Source organism: Desmodus rotundus, chromosome 7, assembly GCF_022682495.2.
Source record: "Desmodus rotundus isolate HL8 chromosome 7, HLdesRot8A.1, whole genome shotgun sequence".
NCBI classification, from domain to species: domain Eukaryota; kingdom Metazoa; phylum Chordata; class Mammalia; order Chiroptera; family Phyllostomidae; genus Desmodus; species Desmodus rotundus.
This window is the reverse complement of record NC_071393.1, coordinates 52,087,989-52,114,878: the sequence shown is the minus strand read 5'-3', so window position 1 is coordinate 52,114,878 and position 26,890 is coordinate 52,087,989. Positions and strand designations below refer to the sequence as shown.

Sequence of the window (26,890 nt, the reverse complement as noted above, 5' to 3'; positions counted from 1 at the left end):
GTTGCAGGCCAGGTCCCCAGCATGGGTATGTGTGAGATGCAACCATATGTTGATGCTTCTCTCCCTCTCTTTCTCCTTCCCTTCCCCTCACTCTAAAAATAAATAAAATCTTTAAAAAAATAATAAAATATAGTCTTTGTCTTTTAGGGATGAGTACTAAGATATTTAAGAATAAACATATATGATACGGTGACTGGTGTTTCTTTTGAAATAAGGTTGGGGAGGCGGTGGATAGGAGCGTGAATGAAACAAAATGCTGTGAGGTGAAAAGTGAAGCTGGAGATGGGGGTTTGTTTTAATATTCTTTCTACGTTGGTATATGTTTGAAATTCGCCATAACAAGTTACCCAGAACCCCCCAAAGCCACCCTTTAATCCAACCACCCAGAAATAACCACTGTTAACATCAAGGGATATTTGTCACTCAAATTTGTCATCTGAACCCACTTACCTTTGGGGGATGCCCTAACTTGAAGCAAAAATGTCAGGCACTTAGTGCATTCCCAGCCTCCCTTTTATGGGCACATGACCAAGACTTCAGCAATCACACCCTTCTGCCTAGACCTTGACTCAGAGGCTAATAAAGGGAGGGACCGTGTGGAGTCCGTGCTGGCCACAGTGGAATGGCCCAGGCTGCAAGGAAGAGCTCACCAGCTCTTCTCTCTCTGGCTCTCCAGCCTGCCTGATGATTCTGAGGGCTCCCCCAAAATCCTTCCCACAAATCTCTTTTCTGCCTATATCCAGAATGAGTTTCTTTTGCTTATAACTAAGGATCCTGGTGGACAGAACATTCTAGTGTAGTTTTTTGTTTATTGATAGGAGTATACCACGCAAACCACACTGCAAGGTGCTTTTATTCTTCCACTTACTAGCATGTGGAAGGCGTCTTCCTGGGAGTGCAGACCTCCTCCCTCCTTCATTCTGTCACACGTGGTTAATGCTGCTCTCCCCTTCCCTTCCTTTCCCCCAAGTGGGCTGGTAGAAGGAAAGGAAGGTCTCTGTCATAAAAGTTCACTTTCCTCTGTGTGAGACGGGGTGGGGGGACCTGAATGCCCCAAGGGTAAGCCTGACCAGCTGCCCCTTAACAGGGGGCTCCTGGCAAGGCCCCAGGACACTAGACGGGTATTCATCACACTCTATAAACAGACTGTGCTTCTGTGAGCCATGGTCCCTGAGCAGCTGGTAGCTTGGCCCACTGCTGACCACAGGAGCAGTGGTCTCGCCTTCTGTGGCTTCATGGGGCCATCAGAGGTCAGGAGCCTCCAGTCTCCCATCCAGAACTCAGCCCGTAGCAACTTTCAGTTTCCCATCTGGGGTCAGGCACGTCAGTGACAGATGGTCTCTCCTCGTCCAGCACTGCGGCAGCTCCTGTGGGTCAGGTCTGCACTAAATGGGCTCCAATCAGGTCCCCCCACCAGGGAACCATGTTCTGTGGCTGAGATGGGCTGGCTGGGTGAGGGCGGAGCCCTGGGGCAAGGAAAAGGCCAGGAAGGGCACTAGGGACAACAGGATGGCCCAGTTTGTCCTTAGAGGAGCTGGTTCCTCAGGTCCTGGGCAACCATGAGTGGTAGAGGAAGGAGGAGGACTGCTTGAGGGGACTGCGTGCCAAAGAGAGGTTGTCAGATGCTCCTTATCATTACTGACATGAATGACCTAATAGCAGGTGCTGTCACCCGCTGAGCCCTACCGTGTGTGGGGGCCAGGGCTTTACACATGCCACGAGCGACAGTTAAGCATCATGGCAACTCTTCAGGGCAGCAGCCGCACCTGCTTCATAGCTGAGAAACTGGGAAGCAGGGAGGTTAAGCAACTAGCCCAGGTTTGGGCCTGCGGTGGGAACCAGGTCCGTCTGAACTTCAAATGGTTGGGCAGTTACTCTACAGGCTGCCGCTGTCATCATAACCACCAAGGCAGTGCCTGCCAGTCCTTTGGAAAGTGCCTCTCGAAGCAGCCCCGCCCAGGCCCAGGCCCAGAGGTGCTTGTTCGTTGTACCCACCTCTGTCCCACAGTGTCAGCTGAAAGGTGGGCTCTAAATCTAACCACAAATCGCCTTGCACAAGGTCTCCCAGGAGGCTCAGAGGAGGTGGAGTTTTCTCCTTTGCTGGTGGGCTCCTATTATTTTGCTCTCAAGAACCACCTGCTCCCCTTTTGGACAGCCCCGTGAGCCAGGACCAGGAGTGTCTGGAGCCTGTGACTGGAGGCCTCTCACCCACCGAAGCCTGGTGTGCCAAGACTGTGTGCATGGTTTTCTGGTGTTTATAGGAAACTATGAGTTTCCCATGCATTTACAGCGACTCTCAGTTATTTTTCAAACTCTCCTATGAGGTGCCTTTCCAACTTCAGTAATAAGGAAATTTTATAAAATAGAAGTAGCGAATGGTTTCTCAGAGTAACATGGGTTTATGTGACAGCCAGAGCTGCTTCGGGTTAACAACCCCAGTTGCGGAAGACGGCAGAGGTTGAGGAGTTTTGTGTGTCTTCGGTAGTAAGGGGGCTTGCCCACCAGCCGGCCGAAAGAGAGCTTTGGAGGCAGAAGGCGCAGGTTTGAATCCCAGCACTGACACTTTTCTTGACTGCATCACCTCTGACAAATGGCGAAACCTCTCGAAACCTCGGTTTTTCCATCTGCAAAACGGGAATAATAATGCCCACCCCTGTTGTGATCACATATGTAAAATCCCTGGCAGACACTGTTTGCGAAATGATGCCTACAGTTATTCTTCACCAGCAGCTGCAGTGCACGGCTACTTTGCAGTGTGAATTTGTCTTGCGAACGATCAACTTTGGAACAACAGATTGCAGCTAAGGCTTGTCAATTACGGATAAAATGACAGAACAGGCAAAACTTGTTTTTTGATTCCCTTCCTCTGAATCATGTTGAATCCCTGCCTCTGTGCTCCCTGCATACAGTTTCCCCTGTAACCTCCCTGTCAGCCCCTCCCGCCACGGGCTCACATGCTGAATTTTTAATCTTTTTTATTTATCACAATGTGCCTGTCATGAGTCCTCATATTGCTCAGGACCTCACTGTGGGCCGAATGACTAATCACACTGAGGCTGCAACTGCCCCTCCTGCCCCCTAGTTTACTGTCTACATCAAAATGACTTTATTCTTCCATTGTTCATTACAATAACTTTACTATTCCAAGACACTCTTGCCCAGGGAAATAACTTGATTGTTCATTACAGGAATTTCCCGAAAGACCCATCGACTCTTTAATAGGAAACATTAAAATGCAGTTCACGCCTGAGCTGCTTCAAACCCCTCACCTTAAAATCCTCACTTTGCTGTTGTTTCCAAATCCAAATGTCTATATCCCGAAATTTCCTAAGCCCAGTGAAGCCCTTGCATTGAAATACCCTTTACACCAAATTTGGAATTCTCATTGAGATTTGGCTTTGCCCCTCCCACCTGTGGGTGCTGTGGGTGCTGTGGGCCCGAGAGCAGAGAGACCCTGGCGACCGTCGCTGCTGCTGCGTTTCCAACCTGGGAAGTGCTGCCTCCACCCCAGACAGATTCTTCCAGATTGTCTCAAAGACATGAAAACTTTCTACTTCTTTGGATTTGTAAGTTATGTGAATTTACATATCTATGGCTTGGCTTACTCAAACCAGGGGCTTACTCTTTGTTTTGTGGAAAAGAACTGAATTAAGTGCTAATACACATAAAAGTTTCGGGAGCCCCGCTGCTCCCCCAAGCCACACACACAGCGGGCCACACAGCAAGGTGCTGCCCTGGGAAGTTGTCCCCCAACGATGGTGGTCACTCGAAGGAAAAGCTTAAAAACCAACTTAAAATTTTAAAATCGAATCAACACCAGAACATTTCATCTGAAAGAAGCTCATTCATTAGTTCTTAAAAGTTTGCATTTGCTTGTTTGTTTTCGGTTTCCCTGGAGATGAATATTAAAATACTGCAAAGTTGTAGAAAGTCTGACCAAAATGTTTACTGTGCTGATTTGGGGTAGACTCAGCCTCAATCAGAAGCAAATGCAGACCACACAACTGGAAACTCCTGGAAGGAAAGACGCACCTCACTTCCCTCTATTCAGTACCGCTTGAAACCTGACGCCAGACACGCAGAGGTTGGGAACTGGGATGCAGGTCCGGACCTGCTGGAGTCCCACACTACTGTTCAGTTTGCTGAGGTCTCCTAAGGTCTTACATTTTGCATTCTCTGCATTGTGATATAGTTGCAGTAAGACACTTTTCTATTAACAGGACACATCAGAACATTATACCATGCTTAGTACTATGTTACCCTATTTTGGTAAGATATCAGTAACAAATGTGTAAGAAACAGAATGATGACCTGAAATCCTTTAAGTTAGTGGGAATTCCCACGCATGCTTGGAAACCACTTTATGCCACAAGCTGGGTATGCGGACCTGAGCCCACCCCAGTGAGGCGCTGCCATGTACTGACAGTGTGGCCTGGCTGAGTCTCTTGACTCGGCTATGCACTATCTTCCGTACAAAAAAAATATGAAAATAATGCCCTGGCTGGTGTGGCTTAGTGGGCTGAGTGCTGGCCTGAGAAGCAAAGGGTTGCTGGTTTGATGCCCGGTCTAGGGCACATGCCTGTGTTGCAGGCCAGGTCCCCAGTGAGGGGTGTGTGAGAGACAGCCACACACTGATGTTTCTGTCCCTCTTTCTCCCTGTTTTCCCCTCTCTAAAAATAAATAAATAAAATCTGTAAAATAATATGAAAATAATAATAGCACCTACCGCACAGGGTGGTTTGAGGATACCAGAAGTTAATATCTGTAAGCCACTTAGAAGAGGGTCCAGCACACAGCACTCTCTACTTGTTTAATAAATAAAAAGTACATGGATTCTATTATTTTATCCCATGATATGTATTACCATAGATCACTAAAATAACATTTTGAATGAAATATTGTATAAAGTAAAACTTATTTTGAAAACTTACCTTTAAATAGCTGCGTATTTTCTATATGGCCTGTACTCATATGGTCTTAAAATTGGGAAATACGAAATGATGGCAACATTTAAGGGGAAGGTATTCTTTACCTGAGGTTTTCAAGGATTCATTCCAGTCAGCCCATCATTGGAGCTTCCCACATTCTGATAAGGACGTGGTGGGGACTTTGTCACAGGGAAGCAGCTGGAGGCCTGGTCGGGCCCCTCCCACACTGCGGAGCAGCCCCATACAAAGGTACAAGTAAGCACATTTGAAAAACAGCTTTTCATCTTAATTAGCAAATTACCCTTCAAAGGTGTTTGCTTCATGATTTCTGGTCCTTTCAGGGGCCTCAGATGTCTTTGGCTTTGTGTTGAGTCGGATGCCTCCCTTATCACATTTACCTGGTTGGATGGCAGGTTTGAGGGCCTTGACCCACCCTTTTTCCTTTTTATTGAATTTATTGGGTGACACTGATTAACAAAATTATCCAGGTGTCAGGTGCACAATTCTATAACACATCACTGTACACTGTTATGTGTTCACCCCCACAAGCCAAGTCTCCTTCCATCACCATCTTCCCCCCCCATACCCTCCTCCACCTCCCCCCACACCCTCCTCCTTGACCCCAATTTTAATGTTAGCGCTCAGCATCCCACCTTACTTTTCACAAGACATATTGCCTGATGTTGGGTCATCTCATCCTGATGAGTGGCTGCGGAAGTGCGCTTGTCCCAGGTGCAGAGGCATGAGGGGGGATGGTGGAGAGTGCTGCCCTTAACTAAATATCAGTAAAATAGCATTTTATTCAAAAGGCTCTTCCAAGTGTGGTCCTGGGACCACTAGCGTAGGCCTTGTTTAGGAACTTCTTGTAAATGCAAATTAATAGGACGAAAGCCACTTTGTCAGAACCTCTTTCCCAGAGCTGGCTGGGCCCCATAAAGCAGGACTGACCCTAATTGTTTTATGAGCCTTTATCCTCAGGACTAGAAAATTATTGGAAGCGCCCTGAAGGCGCAGAGGCTGCAGGAACTTATGAAACAGGACATACCAGGCCACAGTGGACCCTGCACCCAAAGATAACATTGAAACAAGTTTCCGCCCAACTGAAACATCCTGCCCTACAGCCTCCCAATTGCGCCATAAAAGCCCAAAGCCCCCACCCCTCAGAGCCTGTGCTGGTGCTGGTGGTGCTGGTACTGGTGCCGGTGCACATCGCCACACCTGGCCCTTTCCTCCCTTGGCAAAATAAAAATAAAACCTTTACTCCCTGCACTTTTTCTTTGTGAATTCTCACAGCTGGGTCACTGACCACCCTAACACAAATATCAGGCCATCTCCTGACCAACTGAATTGGAGCCCGTGTGTCAACAAAATCTCCAGGCCATTCGAGTGCGCACTGAGTTCAAGAAGCCCTGGACTAAGACAAGCATATTATTTGTCATTATTTCAAAGACTTGGGGCAAACTGCTTTCAGGCTCAGCTCTGCAACCTAGGATCACAACAGGGGCAAAAATGAACAGGTGCCTGCTGTGGAGGGTTGATTTAACCCCAGCCCAGGAATTAGCGTTGTTCTGAGCAAAGCTTCGTTTCCAGCCGCATATCCAAAGGCTGCCACTGGCCACTCGGGATGTGGGACTGATACAGTGGGCTGTTAGACAGGCATGAGCAGAGTAGGAATGACAGGCCAGGTTCAGAAGGTCACCAGGGCAGAATGCCCCAGGGGCCTAGTAATGGGCAAAACTGGGAGGGCAAATATTGTAGGGAGGGACCTTTCTTCCCCTAGCATATCACTGGTCATGGGGTTTAGATCCCCTAACCTTTCAGAGCTGATCATGTGGTCGAGACCCTTTCCTTGAAACCAGGAAAGCCTGTCACTACCAGACCCAATGAGCAGAGACAGGGATGGAATCTTTATGGGCGCTTTATTCAGATGGCCAGTGATCTGAGAAGACGGCAGGTTATGTACCGTAACAGATGGTCTTAAATTCCATTTTAAACAGACCCTTTTTATAAGGAGAAGAAAAGTGTAGGGGTAAGGGGTTTGGAATTCAAGGGAAAAGTTCATCAGATAAAAGCTGCAGCATTTTTTCCTCCGTGTCCTGGGCAGTGGGCGTCTCAGCCTGGAGCACAAGGGCTCAGGCACCATCCTGACTGCTTGCAGTCATCCTGGCGCACAGAGTGGAACTGCTCGTGGTCTCCTGGAGTCAGGGAGGGTCATACCTTCAGTTCCCGAAACAATAGCTTTTTACAGGCATTGGTTACTAAGCTTATTAGCTGTGACTTAAATTAAAACTTTTCTAACATTTGAGTCCCCCATCACCCTGACCTTTCCTCCCCCGCACATAGTCAGTCAAGTAGTAGACCCCCTCAGACTAGGAACAAGGGGGCTGGAGAATACTCTTATTCCCCCATCCAAGCCCTTGCATGACCACCCCCTCGAACATGAAGCCCTAGCCATGACATCTCGGCCTCAGCTGTGTTTCAGCTCCAAGCCCAGACAAGCAGCAAGGCCAGGCAGGCAGGGAGATGTCATGGCTGATATCAGGACCTGCTTCAAAGGACAAATGACCCCTGATACCGACCCATCAGTAAAGACCATGACCATGAAAGGACTCACCTGGCAGCTGATGACTATTCCACTGATATTTTCCCCCGAGACCTTCAGATAAAACTCCTTTTTTCGCCTGTGTAACTTGTTTCCTAAGTCCACACAGTCCAGTCGGCTCCCTTCTTCTACCTCTGTGACTTTCTAAATGAACGTTTGCATATATTTGAGTCTTGGCTCTGAATTCTCTCTTAGCCAGAACTCTTCGACTGAGGTCCAACATCTGGGACGGTTCGCCCATTCACATTACTAGGTGGTAGTGGCCTGAGGGTCAGATCGCTAGCGGGGGTAACCGCCTGGTCTCTGTCCCCTGTCCCACTGCATGTTACCATCCTGCCTTATATATGCTTGTTTGTCTTAAGCAAGGAGTTTTTTGAGGCACTGGCCACGACAGGTTCCTCTTTGTGTCTCTAGCCCCTGCACAGGGTCTGGAGAATAATAGTGTTTTATAATGCAAATGAGTGAATGAGACAGAGTCCACTTCTCTAGGAGGGAAACACGGCAGGATATCCAGTTTCAGTTTCTGTAATCATCTCCTAAAATGGGGAAATGGCCTGGGATGTCCTTGTGGAAGTACCAGAGGTCGCAGAATGCTCCTTGGGCAGGTTTCTGACTGGAGCTCCACTCTGACCTTTCTTGCCAAGTGAACTCAACTACACCTGGAGCAAGCTGATGAAAATTGGAAGGAAAGGGGGCCAAGGAAGAACCCATCTCACTGACTCAGTTCTAACTATCATCACTTAGTCACTTCCAACAGTGAGTGAACTTCTGTGCGAACATCCCACAGCAGCCAGCAGCCTGCCTCCAGGCCCTGAATGGAGGTCTCCAAACTGCTTAGACTGGAGTTCGTTCCCTCTCGAAGAAAAACGCTTCCTTCTGGAAGCAACCTGGTCTATGTGACCTATAAAGAAAACTTATCTTGAGGATGAGGCAGGCAAAAGGAATCAAGGAACTAAATTCAAGGAAGTTGCTGACTTCTTATTTCCCCCTTGGGTCACTTCCCTTTTTCCCAAGGCCCCCTTATTTCTACCTGCTCTAATAAGACTTGTAGCTTCTTGGAGAAAATCAAAGCGCATAGACAGATCTCAGTCTGCTGAACTATTTTCTTTCAAAACTTTTGTCCTTGTTTAACTTTGGAATTTGGGGAAAACTGGCCCTGGCTGGTGTGGCTCGGTGGATTGAGCACCGGACTGTGAACCAAAGGGTCGCAGGTTCAATTCCCAGTCAGGGCACATGCCTGGGTTGTGGGCCAGGTCCCCAGCATGGGGCGTGCAAGAGGCAACCACACATTGATGTTTCTCTCCCTCTCTTTCTCTTTCCCTTCCCTTCTCTGTAAAAATAAAAAAATAAAATCTTTAAAAAAAAAGAAAATTGAGGAAAACTTTCTGCTGGTTAGACTGTTTCAGGTATAAAATCTTTCTTTGGGAAACTCTAGGCTCCAGCCACCCAACCAACAACATGAAGGAAAGAAAGTAGCTTTAAACATTAAAAGGAAAGAAGGAATGGAGAATCAAGCAGGTAGAAGAGTAAGAAACTGGGACTGACTCGAGCCCTTAGCTGAGCCCAGGTACCTCGAGATTTATTCAGATGATGGAATCTATCCTGAGGATTGGGGTCCTGAAAGGCAGGAAAGCTGAAGCCTAGAAAGGTGGGAGGCTGGGACCAAATGGATCAGAAAAGGTCCCTTTCTGCCGTGACCATGGAAGGTGACTCCACTGCATGAAAGCTGATCACCGGGGAGGCTGAGGAAGAGTGGGCTGCATCCTTTGTCCTGCCTCTCCCAACCTGCTAGCACAAAACGGGAGTGAGGGTGACGGGCAACAACCCAGCACAGATTCAACACCATTACAGTGGAAAAAAGAAGCTGGTCTCACTGAGACGCACTAAGGGCATCATCATTTCAAAATCGGGAGCCAAGTTTCCAGCCTTTGTTCTTTTGGATATGAGGTGGATATCTCTCCTCCCACCCCTCTTGCCGCCTCTACTCACCAGCTGAACATAACTGACATTCGTGTGTTACATTATATTACACCACACCTGTGTTCGGGTGTTCTGGGATGGACAAGGAATTTCAGTGCTGGGCTTGGAGCGCTTTCAAAGGAGTCAAGACTGGTAGAGGGGCCACCACAGTGCTCAGCTCCAGATGACTGAGGTTGCCTTGCCCAGTCAGTCCAGTCTACAATAATACTCTCTATAGAAGACCCGCTAAGTACCGGCTCATTTTTGGTCTGAGAGGAAGGTGATCATTTGTGGACCAGGAAAGGGGCAATGTAACGGTAATGCTCTCTGAAGTTAAGCTAAAGTAAATGAATTGTATTTATACACCATTCTGCATTTTATAGTGTGCCATAAACTTAACTTTACTCCTCTACCTGGGTGAGAGATGCATTTTAGGGATAAAAACATTGAGATTCAGAGCATCTCAACCCAAATTCTGCAAGTTATTGATTTCTTGGAAAATGTTTTGCTTCTGCAGAATCATTCAGTAGAGTTAGTGACTGATTGAGCTGACTGGATTTTTCAAGACTTTATTGCCACTTATCTGCTACGGCTGGTAGCAAAATCGGTTTAGTAGTGGAGTGTATTTAAAACAGTGATCCCCAACCTTTTTGGCACCAGGGACCAGTTTTATGGAAGACAATTTTTCCACGGATGGGGGAGGCGGGGGATGGTTTCAGGATGATTCAAGCTCATTACCATCCAATCTCACCTCCTGCCGTGCGGCCCGGTTCCTAACAGGCCCTGAAGGGTACCAGTCTGTGCCTGGAGGTTGGGGACCCCAGATTTAAAAGACATTAACCACCTGCGTACTCTGCAAGATGACCTTGGACAGGACAGGGTAGGGCATTCTCTCTGGACTTGTTTCTTCCCATGTGAAATACAGGATGTTGTGCAATAGCTTGTATTTTTCTTCAGCGCTATGTGCCTGGCACTCTGCTATGCTTTTTACGTGGATTGTCTTGTGTAACCTTCACAACAGCCCAGTTTACAAATGGTGAAACAAAGGGTGAGAGGTGGGCACCTGCCAGCAAATGTCAGTGCGGTCCCATTTCTGAACCCATGTCCTTAGGAACTTCCAGTATTATGGATGAGATCTTTTCCAGCTCTAGAAAATGTGAGTTCAGCATAATCCTCTTGGCCAAAATAATCTCCTAAAGTGGAAGTAAGGGTCCTGGAATAATTTACACCAAGAGGATGAAAGCAAATGACAAAGGAGAGCATTCCAGCTGTAGGCCAAGCATCTGGCTCCCCTCACCCCCAGCCTGTTTCCTATCATCTTGCAATCTGGTAACAGCCTCCCCTCCCACACAGAGTGGGCCCTGCTGCCTGCAAAGCTGTGTACTGACAGTGTGAGAAGCTGCCTTCTGAAAGGGTTTCAGGGCTGGCTGTGGTAAGTGCTCCCACTCAACTCTCCACCTGAGGCCTGACTGATTCAGTGACTCCCAGAACAGAGTCCCACCGTGGCCCAAAGAAAATGATCAGGATAATTCTGTTCGTAAAAATCTGTTTAATAAATATACATCTTAGAAGTAGCAAAATAATTACCAACAAAATACACTATGTACAACATTTACAGGAGGGTAACACAAACCTTGACAGGCAGCGACCGTTAACCCCACACCACTGAAAGGTTCAACAACATGCCTCATTGTCACACGTCACAGGACACAACTGGGCTCAGCCACTGAATCCAAGGAGGTTCAGTCAGAAAGCACAATAAATAAAATCAGTCCTTTCATAAGAGTTTGGATAACCTTCTCAAAAAACCCCGCCATGGTCAGGTTCCAAAGAAATTTTCTTTGAATTCCAATGATCTTTCTTGTCCCCTTCCAAAGTTCTTAGAAAGAATAAAGGCTGATCCACTCCAGTAAAATGTTTCAGGCCAGACAGTGTGCAGTGTGGTTATAAGAACACCCTTTTGATTTTTTTTTCTTTCTTTTTTTTTAGAAAAATAAAACTCTCTTTCTGTACAAATATACAAGTCCATGTTCATTGAGACACTCTGCGAAGCTCATAACGTCAGGCGCTGTCCTCCGATCACGCAGTCGTCATAGGGAAGCTAAAATCAAAAGGGAAAAAGGCACGTTAAACTTCAGAGCTTTGCCAGGGGTGCTGGGATAATGGTGAAGCTGCTACTGGAAATAAGTCAAGTATTTGTGGACTTCCTTCTCTCTACTCCAAACATAAATTTACTTCATGAGCTGAGGGAGTTTTGCTTTAACGCTCCTCTGCTTAAAAGCCATAGAGGAAAGACACACTCTTGTGATACTGGTTACACACACTAAAGTTGGAGAGCTTCACTATGTGAGACCTTTGGACGCAGAGTTTGGCTCTAGGGGCCTGGGAGGGTGGAGGGAGAATGGCCATTCTCATTGTTTTTTGCAGAGCAAAATTGAGACTTACCTCATCCTCTGTGAACTCGGACTCTGTATCATAACTCTCCTCATCCTCACTCTCTGGCAGCATCTGAAGGTTTTCTAGGGTCAGCTGGCCCAGCTGCTGCTGTATCCGGGTGCTTGGGCGGCCCCAGGTAAGCTGGTATGGGGAGTAGCCCTGGTAGGTGACTCTGTTGACGTCAGCCCCACACTTCAGCAGGAGAGACACCAGGTCTGGATTCTGCAGGTCCACCGCAAGATGAAGGGCAGTTCGACCATTACAGGGCTCCTGAAACCAAAAGGAATTTGAGATGTTTACGGTTGAGTGTGGAATTTTAGCTTGCAACAAAAGCAGGGGAGATCTTAGGGAGGAGGGCCCTAGAGCCCAATGCACGGCATTTGGAGGCAGGAAGGGCTCACCTGAGCATTGACATCAGCACCCAAGGACACCAGAAGCTCCACGATGCCCAGGTAGCCATGGATAGAGGCTAAGTGCAGACACGTGTGGCCTAGAAGAACAAAAGGAAGAAAGTATAAGCACTTGTTTCAACCCTCACATCTCAAGCAGAATCTTTCACCTGTTCTTTCAAGGAACAAATTCTACTGAAGAATCTGGTTTCTGAATTAACTTTATAAAGGTGTCAAATAGACCTTTTGTATATATTATTTTCTTAGCTTTTTATATGTTGAGAGTTTAAGCCCTTGCCTGGAATCCTGAAGTTGGCCCACCTCCCCCTCCTGCATGCCAGCTACCTTCTGATGGGCAGGGCAGGCGGACGTACCATTGTAGTTGGTGGCCTGCAGGATGGAGTGGAGGTGCTGGGACCCACAGCTCTGAGTCAGGACTCCCACACTGGCCAGGCAGCCCTGCTCACAGGCAAGGTGTAGGGGGGTATTTCCTCGAAAGTCACGGAGCTCAGGATCACAGCCAGCTCCCAGAAGTGCCTCAGCAATTTCTGGCTGGTTGGTGATCACAGCCAAGTGAAGCGGAGTCTACAAACAGGAGGAACAGAGAGACGATAAGTCATGGACCAAACCCACAGTCTAAGTTTTCTGGAGACCCAGAGATTCCCTAGGGTGTGGGTGCCCCGCCTCCCAGACAGGTGCCAGGGGAAAGGCAAATACCAGAGGCCCCTGGTGGCCTTCATAAAGTCTCACCAAATTAATGGAATTTTCTTTACTTTCTAGAATGTTGGCTGATTCGAATGTAAAAGGTCAGGTCGAATAAAGACCACTGACCATTTCATAGAGGATTAGGAGCGACTGCTAGATCACAGGGTCAGAGAGGCAGGGGCTGGGCCAGAGGCGCACCTGCTGCAGGTTGTTCTGGAAGTTAAGAAAGGCCAGGTCTCCCTTCACTTGGCGGACCACTTCCATTGTCAGTGCCTTCTCTTCATGGATGATGGCCAAGTGCAAGAACCTGAGGGGAAGAGAGGGAAAACCCCCCAGAGTGAGTACAAGTACAATGCGTGGGGCCCAGGGAGGTGCGGGCTGCGGGGGATTGCGCAAGGCCGGGGTTTCTGGAGGCCGAGGCCGCGGTGTTTTCCGCGAGGTTATTATGAGCTGAGTGTTCCTGGCAGGCGCCCAGGGACTTTCCGGGCTCACCCCCCCGCCCTCCCCGAGGGCGCCGACCAGACCGCCCCGCCCTCCCGCGGGGCCGGAACGCCTTGTACTTCCCCTCCCGGCCGCTCGGCGCCCGCCAGCGGGGCAGAAACTCCAGCCTCCTTTTGCAAGCGGGGACTTCGCGTCCCCGCTGCCGCCCCGCCCCCGGCCGAGACGACCGGGACTGGGGGTGGGGGCTGTGCACGGCTGCAAGGCCGAGCTGTGGAACCGCGGCCCCGGGAACTAACCCTGGCCCCCTGCCCCCGTGCAGCTCTGCAAGGTCTCGGGGTCGGTGCAAAACACCGGGTCCCCGGCCGCATCGCAGGCCCCGCGATGCGCGTTGCAGGCCCAGAGCCCCCATCCAGCCCTGCCACCCGGGCCCGCGACACTTACGAGTCTCCGTCCTCGGTGAGCTGCTGCTTCCACGGCTCCGGGCTACGCGGCGCCTCCTGCGGCTGGAGGCGGATTTCTCGCAGCTCCTTCACCATCTGCTCGTAGTCCTCGTCCTTCATGGAGTCCAGGCCGCTGTCGTGGCGGTCGTCCAGCAACCGCTCCTTCTTGAGCGCGTCCCGGGGGCCCTCCATGGCCCAGTCCTGGGCGTGCTCGGCAGGGTGAAACATGGCCGTGGTAACTGTTCGGGCGCTGCTCCGTAGGTGCGCTCGGCTGCGGGCTTCGCGATCGCTCCCTCGCAGTGTCGCTGGCAGGCGGGACGGCTGGCTGGGACAGTTGTGGGCTCGGCAGCGCCGCCGCGGCGCCCTATAAGCGCTGGCAGGGGATTTCTCAGGGGCGGGGTCAGGCGCGGGGAATTTCCAAGCCAGTCAGACCAGAAAAGAGAACTGGCCCCCTCTTTAAGCTAGGGGAAAAGCAATTTAAACCCTGAGCTGGGGTTCATCAGAGAAACTCCCTGTGATGAGCCACTGGGGTCATGTACAGGGAACTTTTTGATGAAAGCTGAGTGGCTGGAAAGTCCTCCCGACCAGGCCCCCTCCCCCGGTACTTCCCTGCAGCCTGCTCTCAGTAATCTTGTCCCTCTGCAATAAACCTTTCCTTGCCTGGGGTTTCCCACGATGGATTGGATTGGGGTCGTCGGCTGCTGAGATCCCAAGGACGCAGACTTGCTGGGCGGTTCCTCGTTGGGGTTTGCCAACCTGCTGGCCTTTTCCGTTTTATGATCTTTTGAAAAGGCGAGTGGAAGTGATGGCCGGGTGTAGGGATTTGTTTCCCCAAACTTCCCTGAGCCGGGGAGGGCGCACCAGCGGTGAGAAGGGCTGCCTCTGCGTTCCTGCCCATTGCAGGTTCTTCGCAGCGCAGGGACCTGTAGCGCTCGCCCAGCCCCTTCCCCAGGTAGAAGTTGTGAAAGTTTGGCGTTGAAAATGTAAATGCTTGGAGAATCCTCAAACCATTTTTTCGGGATTAAGAACTCTGTTGACAGGGGGGAGGGGCAAGCACTCAGCCCTTACGCTGGTGGAGCGGGCGAATTCTGAATGTCAACATAATTTTTTTTTTTAAGTAGGGCAAGGTGTTATATTTTTGTAGTAGAGGTTATAAATACCTTGCAATAACAGCATAATTGCTGAGGTCGTCTTCCCTGACTGATTTGCACTGTGCTGCTGCAGAGAATGGATCCTGAGCCTTATCCTGGGTGCCCAGCTAGGTGACTTTCCAGAAACATTTGGAGAAGGAGGCAGAAGAATGGGTTGAGTAGTGCCTTTCCCAAGATTGGGCCTTAAGGATGGCTAAGAATATAGCCGCGAGGCATTCTGCAGGAGGCTAAAGGCAGCCCTAACATTTGCCCCTTCCTGCACATCCTGGCTCCTTGCTGTGCATCCTGGGGAGGGCAGCAGTTGGACATAGTCATGCCGTGCGGGTAGCACTACAGTCCCACCATCCTCTGGCTTCACCTGCAGAAATAGAACTTAGGTCCCTCTTTGCACTCCTACCTCCTAGCCAACAAGCCACAAATTGCATCGATTTACTTCTAGAATTGGTCCAGGCAAAACAAAGCAACTTCTGCCAGAGTTCTTCAGAATTAGCCCAAGGAGGCCTCTGTAGTTTTGTAGAGCTTTCTGGCAATGGTCGCAGTCATCTTTACTGCGCGGTCACCAGTACTTGACTGGTCATGTACTAACCTGTCTCTTCTCTGAATCTCCCTCTCCCCACCCCCAATATCTGAATGTGGGGGACCTGGGTCAATTGGAGTGACAAACAAAATATGAGGGGGAAAAAACGTAAAACCAAGAAATAAAACCTCAGGGTAGTAATGTAATGGCATGCCAAAATGAAAACTTCCCAGGGATGGTCGCATTGTCTCTGCAAGCATGTGATACACAAACATTCAGTTTTCGAGGCAACGCGACTGTGAAGTGCATCTCGGTTCCAGCCTCTGCCTCTAATTAACTGCATATTAATTGGAGAGATCAGTTAACTTTGCTGTGGTATACCTGCTTTTATAATAACAAGATTGGATCTAATGCTATTTAGTTTAATTTTTTAAAAATTTTTACCATCTTCAAAATTGTATTCCTTGCCCACAAATGCATGTATAACTCTGCTTAAGGGTGACCATGTCTCTTGGAAATTCACAGTATAAATTTTTGGAAGTACTCTAACACTTTAGGTAACACATAGTTCTCAGAACTAATCTTGTAAGATAAATCTTGTTCCTACTTTCCTAAAAAGAAACTGAAATGCAGAGAAACTCACCTAGGTACCCTGGGGCAGTTTGTCTAATTCATATCCCAACACATTAATCGTTTGGCCAAAGCAGTTGTAGTATTAACAGTTTTGAAAACACATTTTGAAAACAAGACTGAATACACTAGAATTTGGAACATATATATTTTCTTTCTTCTTCTTTTTAAATAAATTCTCATCCAAGAACATTTTTTCATTGCTTTTGGAGAGAGAGGAAGGGAGGAGAAACATCGCTTGGCCGTGGAAGTGTGCCTGCCAGGGATTGGACCTGCAACCTTTTGCTTTAGAGGACGTCACTCCAACCAACTGAGCTAATCCAGCTGGAGCTAATTTGGAAAATGTTTTCTACAAGTATTTTCTACCCCGATTGTCAGGGGAACATCTACCACCCTCTATTTTATCTCTATGGGGATATTCATGTCTGTAAAAAAGTACAGAAATGTCAAATTCTAAACGCCCCACTAGTAAAGGATGCCATAGAAGAGGACTTCTGGCTGCAGGTTTAAAATAATTATTAAAAAGAAAAGTGTGCATAAGTGAAATGTATCACAGAATTAAGTACCTTTGCTCTTCCCTTTATGGCTTTATGGCAGCCTTCAGGGCCTGGTGGTCTTTATTCCTGATTGCTTAGTGTGACATCTAGTGGTAAGAGTCAGTCCCAGGAATTCCCTCACTCGTCAGAGTGCTTTTGGAAATTTTGGGAGGTGCTGAGCTGTCCCTATAGTGGGGATTCCCAAGGAGGTACCTTTTGTTTTTCTGCAACCTGGGAGACGGTTTTGAATAATGTGATCCAGCAGGTTTTCTCTCTGTCATGTATATAAGCTCTATAGGGCTTAAATATAAACATTGCAGGTTGGGCAATAAAGAACATACTTGAAAATCAGAAAACATGAGCAGAAGGGGCCAAAGAAGACAACAGAATGGATTTTTGGTTTAGAAAGACCTTTCTGGACTCTTGGGCACTTAGAGTTCTCCCCATCTTATTGTCAAACATTTTTGCTTGACCATCTTAAAGATGTCAATTAAATTATAGGTAAATCATTTAGCTTTTTTTTATACAAAAGAATGATTAAGTTAACCTTGAAACTGCTTTGTATTTTGGTGTAGAAAGCAGCCTCAAGGAATGATGGGATGGCCAGTGATGTCCGAGGGCTTCACTGTGGGCAGGAGCACCCTTGTGGGGAAAGGAGCGTTGTAAGTGGCTGGTGTGACTTCATGCACTCTTTCTGGGTGGGAAATGCACAGTGGGAACCAAACCTACTGCCTGAAGTGCCCAGTGGCCTGGCAGTGTGGGGATTTTTCTTTAAGCTCAGCCAAGTGGTCCAACATTTGGCTTTTCTTACCTCATGGGCAGAGTGTTCTGTGTCAGTTGCCCTGGCTGATTCAGCCAAAATTGTTTTAACCCCAGCAATTTGAATGCAGCCAGACTGGAAGAGAGAGGAGCAAGGACAGAGTCCTGAAGGCCGAGGGAGTCAGGCCCACTGCTGATGGACAGCCCTGCAGTGAAATTCCGAATTTATATTCTGCCTCCAGGCCCAGGCTCAGTCTTCTTTCCTCCTGTTGTGGTAAGCAACCACCTCTGTCCATCTGCCTTGAAACCTGGAGCTCCCAAGCCCTGGATCTCCCCACAGAAAATCAGTCATCAGGACCTTCATTCATAATGACCTGAAAATAAGACTGTCGAAACCCTTATGTATTTCTTTCACTATGCATTCTGCAATTTAATAAGGATCAAACCTTTAAAGGGTACCAAACTCAAATGTCTACCCACAGGGGCCAGGGGCCAGGCAGTTTTCACAGAGGAGGGAAGCCAGCCACGTGAGTCCCAGGGGGCGTGGCAGCGTCTGCCAGTCCAGACCTGAGAGGGCCTGTCTCTCACACTCAGCTCACACAGTTTTGCCAAACAGCATTCTGAGTTCAGTGCTGATATTCCCTTGTTAAAGAAAAAAAAGAAGATGGATTGTGATGTGAACATTTTCAAATTTTATAATATTGTGAAAACCAAACAAAATACACTTCCGCATCCTTTGGCTCCATGGTGCACACAGACCCTGAGTTTATAACCTGACTTTCAGCCAAGGTGCGATGTTCTCACAGTGCCTTGGGGGCAGGCACCTGCCTTCACCGCGCCCTGGAGTCGTGGGGTCTCTGCCCCTCCGTGTGACTGAGGCTAGGGGCGGGGTGTCTGTCCGGGAAGTTTGGTCTGCCTCTGGCAGGCAGGTTGGAACCAGAGAGTCTAAGCCCCGAAAAACTATTTCTCCGTCCCCGCAGACTGTTAAATACACGGTAAAATAAAAATAACAAGTTCAGCAAATTCTGGTTTTTCTCACAAAGACTACTATTTTTTTTTGTTCCTTCATTTTGCTTTCCTTTCAAACTCAGATGCTTTCAGTGAACATCTCCTTGAGGGGTTCCTGCTGTGCTGGTGCCTCGGCCACGCGCCCAGTCTTCCTGTCGGGTGACACACTGCCTGGGAAGGAGGAGGCCTGCACGTGTCCGCCGCACGCGTGACAGCCCCCGGCCACAATCCCTGGCTCTCCCTTGTCAGTGTTTGTTGGCCGTAACCATGGAATACCTGTGGGTGTGCAGGTTGCTCGTGTTCTGCTGTGTTTGGGGAGGAGTGGTTGGATGAGGAAGGGGTGGAGGCACATTGCTTCCTCTTCACGTCGTACAGGTGCTCTTTTGTCTTCGGGGTGGATTCATCTTGAGTTTAGTCAGGGTAGGAGGAGGCTGAGCACTGGGGCAGTTCTACACAAAGGCCTGGTGTCCTGGGCACCCTCAGCAGGTGAGGGGCTCATGGCCCTTTTCAGCATCAGGGGCTACATCCACCACCAGAAACTATGTTTTCCCTCTATGGTCCAAGGTCTGGGGAATGGTTTAGGACAAAGGTAAACAGAATCATAGCTGCTAAAAATGTTTGCTTTACAAATAGAGTAAAGATTTAGGAACCTGGATCCACAGCTCTTTCTTGTAATTGCTAAGGTAAAACCTTTCCCACCCCCCTTTTAGAGCCTCTGTTCTCTGCAGTAGAGCCTCAGATTACGTGGATGAGTGTTAAGAATTGAGATGGCCTGGAAGCTCATCCCTGAGACTATTAATGAGGGATACCTATAACAATACTGATTATGAAAGATATTCTTAGGCTGATTTTAAAATACTGGAAGCAGATGAGAAACTGAGTAAGAAGGGTCACAAACAGAAGCCTTGAGCTGGGAGAAAGGGGGGATTTGGCCTGGAGCGTTTTTCCTTCGATCCCGGCTCTCAGTCTGGGGAGTCCAGGGGAGTCCTGGGACTGTGCCGTATCTCTGAGGCTAAGTCACTCGGCTTGGCTCTGCAATGCTCATCATTTCCTATATCCTAAGCTTGTTTATAGACTGCAGTTTAGGGAATATTTTACCAAGCACGCTGATATTTTCAGAAACCTAGGTAGATTAACATCACCAAATCTTGAAATGATAACATTTGAAAACTGGGCCAATTTAGAAGTGAAATTAAAGAGCACAGGAGAAAAGGCATAGGGGTGCCCCCTACTTTCATCGATGGGGATTGAAGAGGCTAGGGAGAATGTGGGTGGGGTGACAGCGTGGATACAGGTCTTGGTAAATAATCTGTATGCATGTGATGATGGAGAGAGTGCAGGGAAGCACAGGTACAACGTTGGCTCTGCTGTCTTGAAGGCTCTGAATCCCTCGCTAGGTAGCCAGGGCATCAGGGCAGGGGTGTAGAGGGAAGGGTGAGGATTCACAGGAAAACGAGGGGGCTACACTTAGGACAGGAGCCTGGAGTAAGGGGAGGTAGATAAAGAGCAACAGTAGAATTTTTAAACGGCAGGGTAGGACTCCCAAGACGAGGAGCACAATATGGATGGTACTGTCTGCAGCGACACCTTCCGGCCATCTGTGGAATAACTTCTTTGCAGAATCACATTTTATTAAGGGGGGATTTCAGGAAGGTGGGGTTGAGGGTGTTCATTGAGACTGGACATTGAGATGTGACTACAGTATGCCATTTATTGCAGTCCCAGGGGAAATCCCCTGAAATTCCCATAGCTGATCAGTTCATTCTGTTTTTTAAATTTTATACATTTTTAAAAATTTATTGTTTTTATCCTTGTTTCTTCTATTACAGTTGTTCCAATTATTCCCCCTTTGCCCTCCGCTGACCCGCCATACCCTGCTCCCACAGTCAATCCCCACTCTGTTGTCCATGTCCATGGGTCATTCACACATGTTCTTTGTCTAGTCCCTTCCCCTTCCTTCCTCTGTCCCCCCCCCCCCCCCCCCGCCCCCGGCAGCTATCAGCCTGTTCCATGTTTCCATGTGTTTGGTTCTGTTTTGTTCATTAGTTTATTTTGTTCATTAGATTCCTCTTATTAGGGTATTTGTCTTTCACCGACTGGCTTATTTCACTTAGCATAATGTTCTCCAGTTCCATCCATACTATCACAAAAGGCAAGAATTTCTTCTTTCTTTCTACTGTGTAGTATTCATTGTGTAAATGTTCTGCAGTTATTTATTTATTTTAAAAAGATTTTATTTATTTTTAGAGAGAGGGGAAGGGAGGGAGGAAGAGGGGGAGAGAAACATCAATGTGTGGTTGCCTCTTGGGGGCCCCTCACCAGGGACCTGGCCTGCAACCCAGGCATGTGCCCTGACTGGGAATGTACCACCGTTTTTTAATCCATTTATCTACTGATGGGCACTTAGGCTGCTTCCTACACCTGACTATTGTAAATATTGCTGCTATGAACATTGGGGTGCATAGATTTTTTTGAATTAGTGTCTCAGGATTCTTAGGGTATATTCCCAGCAGTAAAATTGCTGGGTCCAAAGGCAGTTCCATTTTTAGCTTTCTGAGGAAATTCCATACTGTTTTCCACAGTGGCTGCACCAGTCTGCATTCCCGCCAACAGTGCACCAGGGTTCTTTTCTCCACAACCTCGCCAGCGCTTGTTTGTTGGTTTGTTTGTGATGGCCATTCTGACAGGTGTGAAGTGGTATCTCACCGTGGTTCATTCTGTTTTCGAAAGGACTCCAGCCCATCCCCTCTCCATTTCCACTGTCCCCACATTAGTGCAGGCCCTGTTTTACCATGGTAGCCTCTCGGTACATTATTTATACATTTATTAAGTATTTACCCAGGCTGACACTTGATAGACTTTACCCTATTTAGTCTTCACAACCATTCAGGTAGGTAGGTATCATTATTTCTGTAGTAAAGAAATTTGAGACTCAGAAGGTTGAGTCACTCACGCAGAAGCCAGCATCCATACCCGCCGCCCAGCGCCCCCCTCCCATTGTTTTCCATACGCTACCACGTGGCTTGACTGGTCCTATTTTTAAAATTTTCAAAAGTATTGGCACAAATGATATGTTGTATTACCTGTAGTATTAAAAATTCGTTTTTAAATGGAAACATTTGCACATGGTTAAAAAATATCTTAAAAATTCGAGTAGTATAAAAGGGTTACAATTATACAATTACATCCCCTTCCCCACTGCGTCTAGCACACATTTTCGTCATGCTGTTTCCTATAGCAACCTCTAGTGACTACCGTGTCCTGCGGGACAGCCTGAATGGCTCCGGCAGAATGGAAGACCCTCCAGAGTGAGACGCCACCCAGCTTGGCCACTGCTGGTCTGCATTTCTTCCCAGTGACACTCTGCTGGAGCTGCTCTGGCCTTGGAGGGAGTTAGGTGTTATCATTCCCGGTTTACAAAGAAAGGCGGCATGGTGAACACAGGCCATTCATGGACGGAGCAGAGCCACCATGGAACTCAGCCCACCCGGGGACTGGATCATTAGTAAGGGGAGTGAAGAGATTATAGATAGAGCTAGGCAGTGCCCCCTTCTCTTCTTTCTCCTGCTGCTGCCTGACAGTAACCTCTGGGATGGGAGCAAGGGTAAGGAAGAAGACGCTGCCTCTCAAAATCTTCAGTACAGAGATAGATGTAGTCCTAGAAGCTTGCTATGGCTTAGTCCACCTCCCCGGGACAAGAGATCAAAAGGAAATTAGGGCAGCCCTGATCAGGTGACTCGGTTGGTGGGAGTGTTGTCCCGTGCACCAAAAGTTTGCAGGTTTGATTCCCGGTCAGGGCACGTACCTAGGTTGTGGGTTTGCTCCCTGGTCAGGGTGCATGTGGGAGGCAGCTGATCAATATTTCTGTCACATTGATGATTCTCTCTCCTTCTCTCTCTTCCTTCTTCTCTCTCTAAAATCAATAAACATGTCTTCAGGTGAAGATTAAAAAAAAAGGAAATTAGGGCAGAAGCTCTAGTTTAGAGATATTAGATGTACATTTGCCTAGAGTGTTGCCTATGTCAGAAATCCTTTGGAGAAGGAAGGGGAAGGAGGCTGAATCAGTGCAGCTGATGCACAGGTTGTCTGGCAGGACAATGCGTCATCAGAACTCCCGAAACGTACTGCGAGGCTGAAGTCCAAGGAGGCGCGGCTGGCTGGACCCAGAGGTCATGCCGCTGCTAAAGCCCGTCAGCTGCCCTTCCAGGGTGAGCTTCGATGGGTTGCAGAAACAGCAGCATTTGCAACACAAAATATCATCCCTCAAGACCTTGACCTAGTTTGACAAAGCATCCAAAAACTAACCTAGTCAGTATTTAAAATGAAATGCCATTGGTGTGGCAAGAATAACGTGTGGTGTGTAATCTCTCTGACCCAGGCAACATCTAGAACTGTTCACTTCCCGGATAAGTTTCTCATAAAGAGGAAATCCTGAGGAGGAGTTTAGATTATCCAGTGCGGGCTCTGCATCTTGGACTCTGGTCAAAAAGAACTTCATTAAAATAACATTACATTATGAACATTGTTTCATAAAAGCAGCACAGGGAGCTCTTAGACACATCAGATGTCAGGGCACCTTGGCAACTTTCCGCTGTTAAAGACTGCACCTTCTCACCTCACGTCTTTTTATTCGCACTTCAGCTCTAGCAGCTCCTCAGGTCACCCCTGGGTGATTCATACTGGCAAGAGCAAGACTGAAAATGCAGAGGTACAGGGGAGGGCTGCTGCCTGTGGGGTATTGAACTGAAGCTAAAAATAGGTGGGGGTTCCTGGGGCAGCCTCTTTCGGGGCCACAGCCACCACAAAAAGAAAACTCACTGGGGAATCTGCCCACAAGAGAGGACAAAAGCCCCCGCCTCTGTCACCCCTTTTTGCCTCACAGAAGCTCAAGGTGACAGAGAACTTGGTGTTTTCAAAATGTCATGACTCCCACAGACAGGCTGTCACTCCTTCCCACCCCCAGGCCTCTGCTGAGAGGCTTTCCCTCCGGTTGAATTTACCTTCTCAGTTTCTGGTCCGGGGTCAAGTGCAGATGACTGTCCCTACCTGCCTGTGCCTGTGTCTGGTGAAAGGACGGCTTAAGAGAAAGGAAATGTGAAACATCGATGCACGTGGCTAATAGGAAAACAGAAATTTCTAAAGGAAAAATGTATTAGGTATAAGGAAAACCAAACATTAATGGGTCCAGCACTTACTTATTTTGTGCCAGACGCTGCGCGCTCCCGAGGCTTCTGGTCTGCTGGGTGGGTAATCGGGCACACGAGCCATTCCAGGGAGCAGTGATAAGGGCTGTGGTTGCCGCTAGAGCCCAGTGTGCTGCGGGCATGGAACGGAAGCTCAGTCAGACTGGAGCGTTGGCCAAGGACAGTGTTTAAGGGCCACCCAGGAGCCAGAGCGGGGAAGGACATGCCAGGAGCAGGCCGGGTCAGTGGCGGAGCACGGGGGTGTGAAACCCGCAGGCTCACAAGGCCCTGTGTGTGGTAGAGGGAGATGCTACGTGGCCATAAGACTGAGCAGAGAAGTTGGAACGACACCCTGAAGGCCACCGAGAGCCTCTGAGGGACTTCACATGGCAGCTAACACCACTGTGTGTTTTGGGAGACAGTGTGGGGAGCCGATCAGAGTGGATTAGGCAGGAAGCTGGTGACCAGTTAAAGGCAGGGACTGGAAAGTGAAGAAGAGCCAGGCTAAAAAGAGATCCCAGAACAGGGCCCCGCAGCTCTCGGTGACTGACTGGGTGAAAGGGAAGGAGAGAGGGAAGCATCTAGGAGCTCTCGGTTTCTGACTTGGACGGCTTAGTGGGAAAATAGGATGAAGAGCGGGTTGGGGGAGAGTTCTGTTTTGGCTGTTTTCATTTGAGGGGCCTCATGGATATATAACAGGTGCCTTAATGTGGGGAGCTTAAGATAATGAAATATTCGGAAGTCATCAGCTTATTTGAGAAATAGCTGATGTCCAGTTGTGGACAAGGCCACCCAGGAATTGTGTATCGAGTTCCCAGGACCAGGATGGGAACACTGGGAGTTAAGGAGTGCGCAGAGGCTAAGAAGCCATCAGAGGAAACTGAGGAAGAGCATCCAAAGAGGTGGGAGGGAGACCAGAAGAGGGGGCTGCCCCAGAAGCTGGAAAGGGTGAGAAGTACCAGAAGATGTGTGAATTGCTCACTGGAGAAGAAAAAGGCCAGGCTGAAAGAAAAAAGTTGTACTTAAGATACAATGTTGAGTTACTTGCAAACATATAATTGCAAGGCTAAGGAAGGGGGTCCTTAAGGACTGTGATAGAAAGATTTAGCATTAGTGCATTAAATGCATATAATGAAAATATAGCATTTTTTACACTTTGTGTGTGAGCGGAGGGAGGAAGAGGAGGTTGAGTGATGAACCCAAGGTCGCACAATTAAAAAGATCAGGACTAGAATCCAGCCCGCTGTTCCTTTTCCTCTGTCAGTGGTCAGTCCACAGACTTTGCTTTGCATTAGAGCCACCTGGAGGGCTTTTGTGTTTTATTTTGAAAAAGTAAGACATTTTCAATTACAGTTGACATCCCATATTACATTAGTTCCAGGTGTACAGAGGGGTTAGACATTTATATAACTTACGAAGTGTTCCCCCTAATGAATCTCGTGTCCACATGACACCATATATAGTTATAACAGTATTGATTATATTCCCTATGCTGTACTTTATGAACATCCCTGTGACTATTTTGTAACTTACAGTTTGTGCTTAATCCCTCCCCCTTTTTACCCAGCCCCTCTCCCATCTGGCAACCAGCAGTTTGTTCTCTGTCTCTATGAATTTTTTTCTGTTTTGTTTGCTTGTTTATTTTGTTTTTAGATTCCACGTCTAAGTGAAATCATATAGTATTTGTCTTTCTGTCTGACTTACCTCACGCAGCACAGTGCCCTCTAAGTCCATGCAAATGTAAGATTTTACTCTTTTTAATGGCTGAGGATTATTTAATTTATATATATACACCTCTTCTTCATCCACTCATCTTTTGATTGGAGCATCTAATCGACTTACATTTAAAGTAATTATTGATAGGTATGTGGTTATCATTTTATTGCTTTTGTAGTTCTTGGTTTCTGTATCATTCTCTTGCTCTGTTCTCTTGTATGTTGATGACTTTCCGTAATGTGTTTGGATTCCTTTCTCTTTATTTCTTGTGTGTATCTTATAGATTTTTGTTTGTGGTTCCCATGTGTTTTACACATCCCAAGCTATGTGCGTAGCAGGCTATTTTAAGTTGATGGTAGCTTAAGTTCAAACACATTCTAAAATCCCTACCACTTTTACTCACCTCATCCATGTTCATATTTTTGTTATTATTTTTCACTTCTTGTGTGTATCCCTTAGTTTACTGCTGTAGTTACACATGATCTTTCCGCTTTGCCTTTTAACCTTTGTACCAGCTTCAGGGTTGGTTGATCCGCTGCTTTGATTACGTGTTTGCCAGTGCAAATCTTTTGTAAAATTTTCTTATTCCTATTTTTTATTATTTTTATTCTTCTTAAAGAAGTCCCTTTAACATTTCATATAATAATGGTTTGATGCTGATGAACCCCTTCAGCTTTTTCTTGTTTAGGAAGCTCTTTATCTGCCCTTCTATTCTAAATGATAGCCTTGCTGGGTAGAGCAATCTTGTTTGTGGGTCCTTGCTTTTTGTCACTTTGAATATTTCGTGCTAATCTCTTCTGGCCTGCAACGTTTCTGTTGAGAAGTCAGCTGACAGTCTTATGGGAGCTTCCTTATAGGTAGCTAACTGCTTTTAAGATTCTCTCTTTGTCTTTAACCTTTGCCGTTTTAAATATGATGTGTCTTGGTGTGGGCCTCTTTGGGTCCATCTTGTTTGGATTCTGCATTTCCTGGACTTGTGTGTTTCTTTCCTTTGCCAGGTTAGGGAATTTTTCAGTCATTATTTTTTCAAGTAGTTTTTCAATTCCTTGCTCTCTCTTTTCTCCTTCAGGTACCCCTATGATATGAATGCCTGATGTTGTCCCAGAGGTTCTTTTTTTTTTTTTTTTAATTCCTTTTTGTTTTTACTGTTCCAGTTGGGTGTTTTCCACTACCCTGTCTTCTGAATTGCTGATTATATTCTCTGCTTCATGTACTCTGCTGTTGATTCCTTCTATTGTATCTTTCATGTCAGTTATGTATTCTTTATTTCTGACTGGTTCTTTTTTTTTTTTTTAAAGATTTTATTTATTTTTAGATAGGGGAAGAGAGGGAGAGACACATCAATGTGTGGTTGCCTCTCACACACCCACTACTGGGGACCTGGCCCACAACCCAGGCATGTGCCCTGACTGGGAATCGAACCGGGGACCTGTTGGTTGACAGGCTGGCACTCAATCCACTGAGCCACACCAGCCAGGGAAAATTCTTTG

The 26,890-nt window shown here is 47.5% G+C and overlaps 1 protein-coding gene and 1 long non-coding RNA gene across 2 annotated transcripts; both read right to left on the bottom strand.

Moving 5' to 3' along the window:
• Nucleotides 1–852: 852 nt before the first annotated feature.
• On the bottom strand, nt 853–5,938 carry LOC123478783 (uncharacterized). The gene is made up of 3 exons (XR_006654101.2): nt 5,587–5,938; nt 5,033–5,154; nt 853–2,624 (listed from the first exon to the last, which is right to left on the bottom strand). It is a non-coding gene; the product is annotated as an uncharacterized lncRNA (long non-coding RNA).
• A 5,080-nt stretch (nt 5,939–11,018) lies between these two features.
• NFKBIA (NFKB inhibitor alpha) lies at nt 11,019–14,252 on the bottom strand. The gene is made up of 6 exons (XM_024551313.4): nt 13,902–14,252; nt 13,218–13,326; nt 12,689–12,899; nt 12,327–12,415; nt 11,935–12,195; nt 11,019–11,590 (listed from the first exon to the last, which is right to left on the bottom strand). Exons 1-6 carry the CDS (start codon nt 14,126–14,128, stop codon nt 11,543–11,545), a joined length of 945 nt encoding a protein of 314 aa, XP_024407081.1. The 5' UTR covers nt 14,129–14,252; the 3' UTR covers nt 11,019–11,542.
• Nucleotides 14,253–26,890: the final 12,638 nt, after the last annotated feature.

What these genes read in the sequence shown, in the direction of transcription:
- NFKBIA (XM_024551313.4), bottom strand. Translation starts at nt 14,128, where the DNA reads ATGTTTCACCCTGCCGAGCACGCCCAGGACTGGGCCATGGAGGGCCCC. An exon ending in TCCAGAACAACCTGCAGCAG is followed by an intron (nt 12,900 to 13,217) that starts GTGCGCCTCTGG and finishes TCCTGTTTGTAG; the next exon opens with ACTCCGCTTCACTTGGCTGT. An exon ending in CCGAGTTCACAGAGGATGAG is followed by an intron (nt 11,591 to 11,934) that starts GTAAGTCTCAAT and finishes TTTTGATTTTAG; the next exon opens with CTTCCCTATGACGACTGCGT.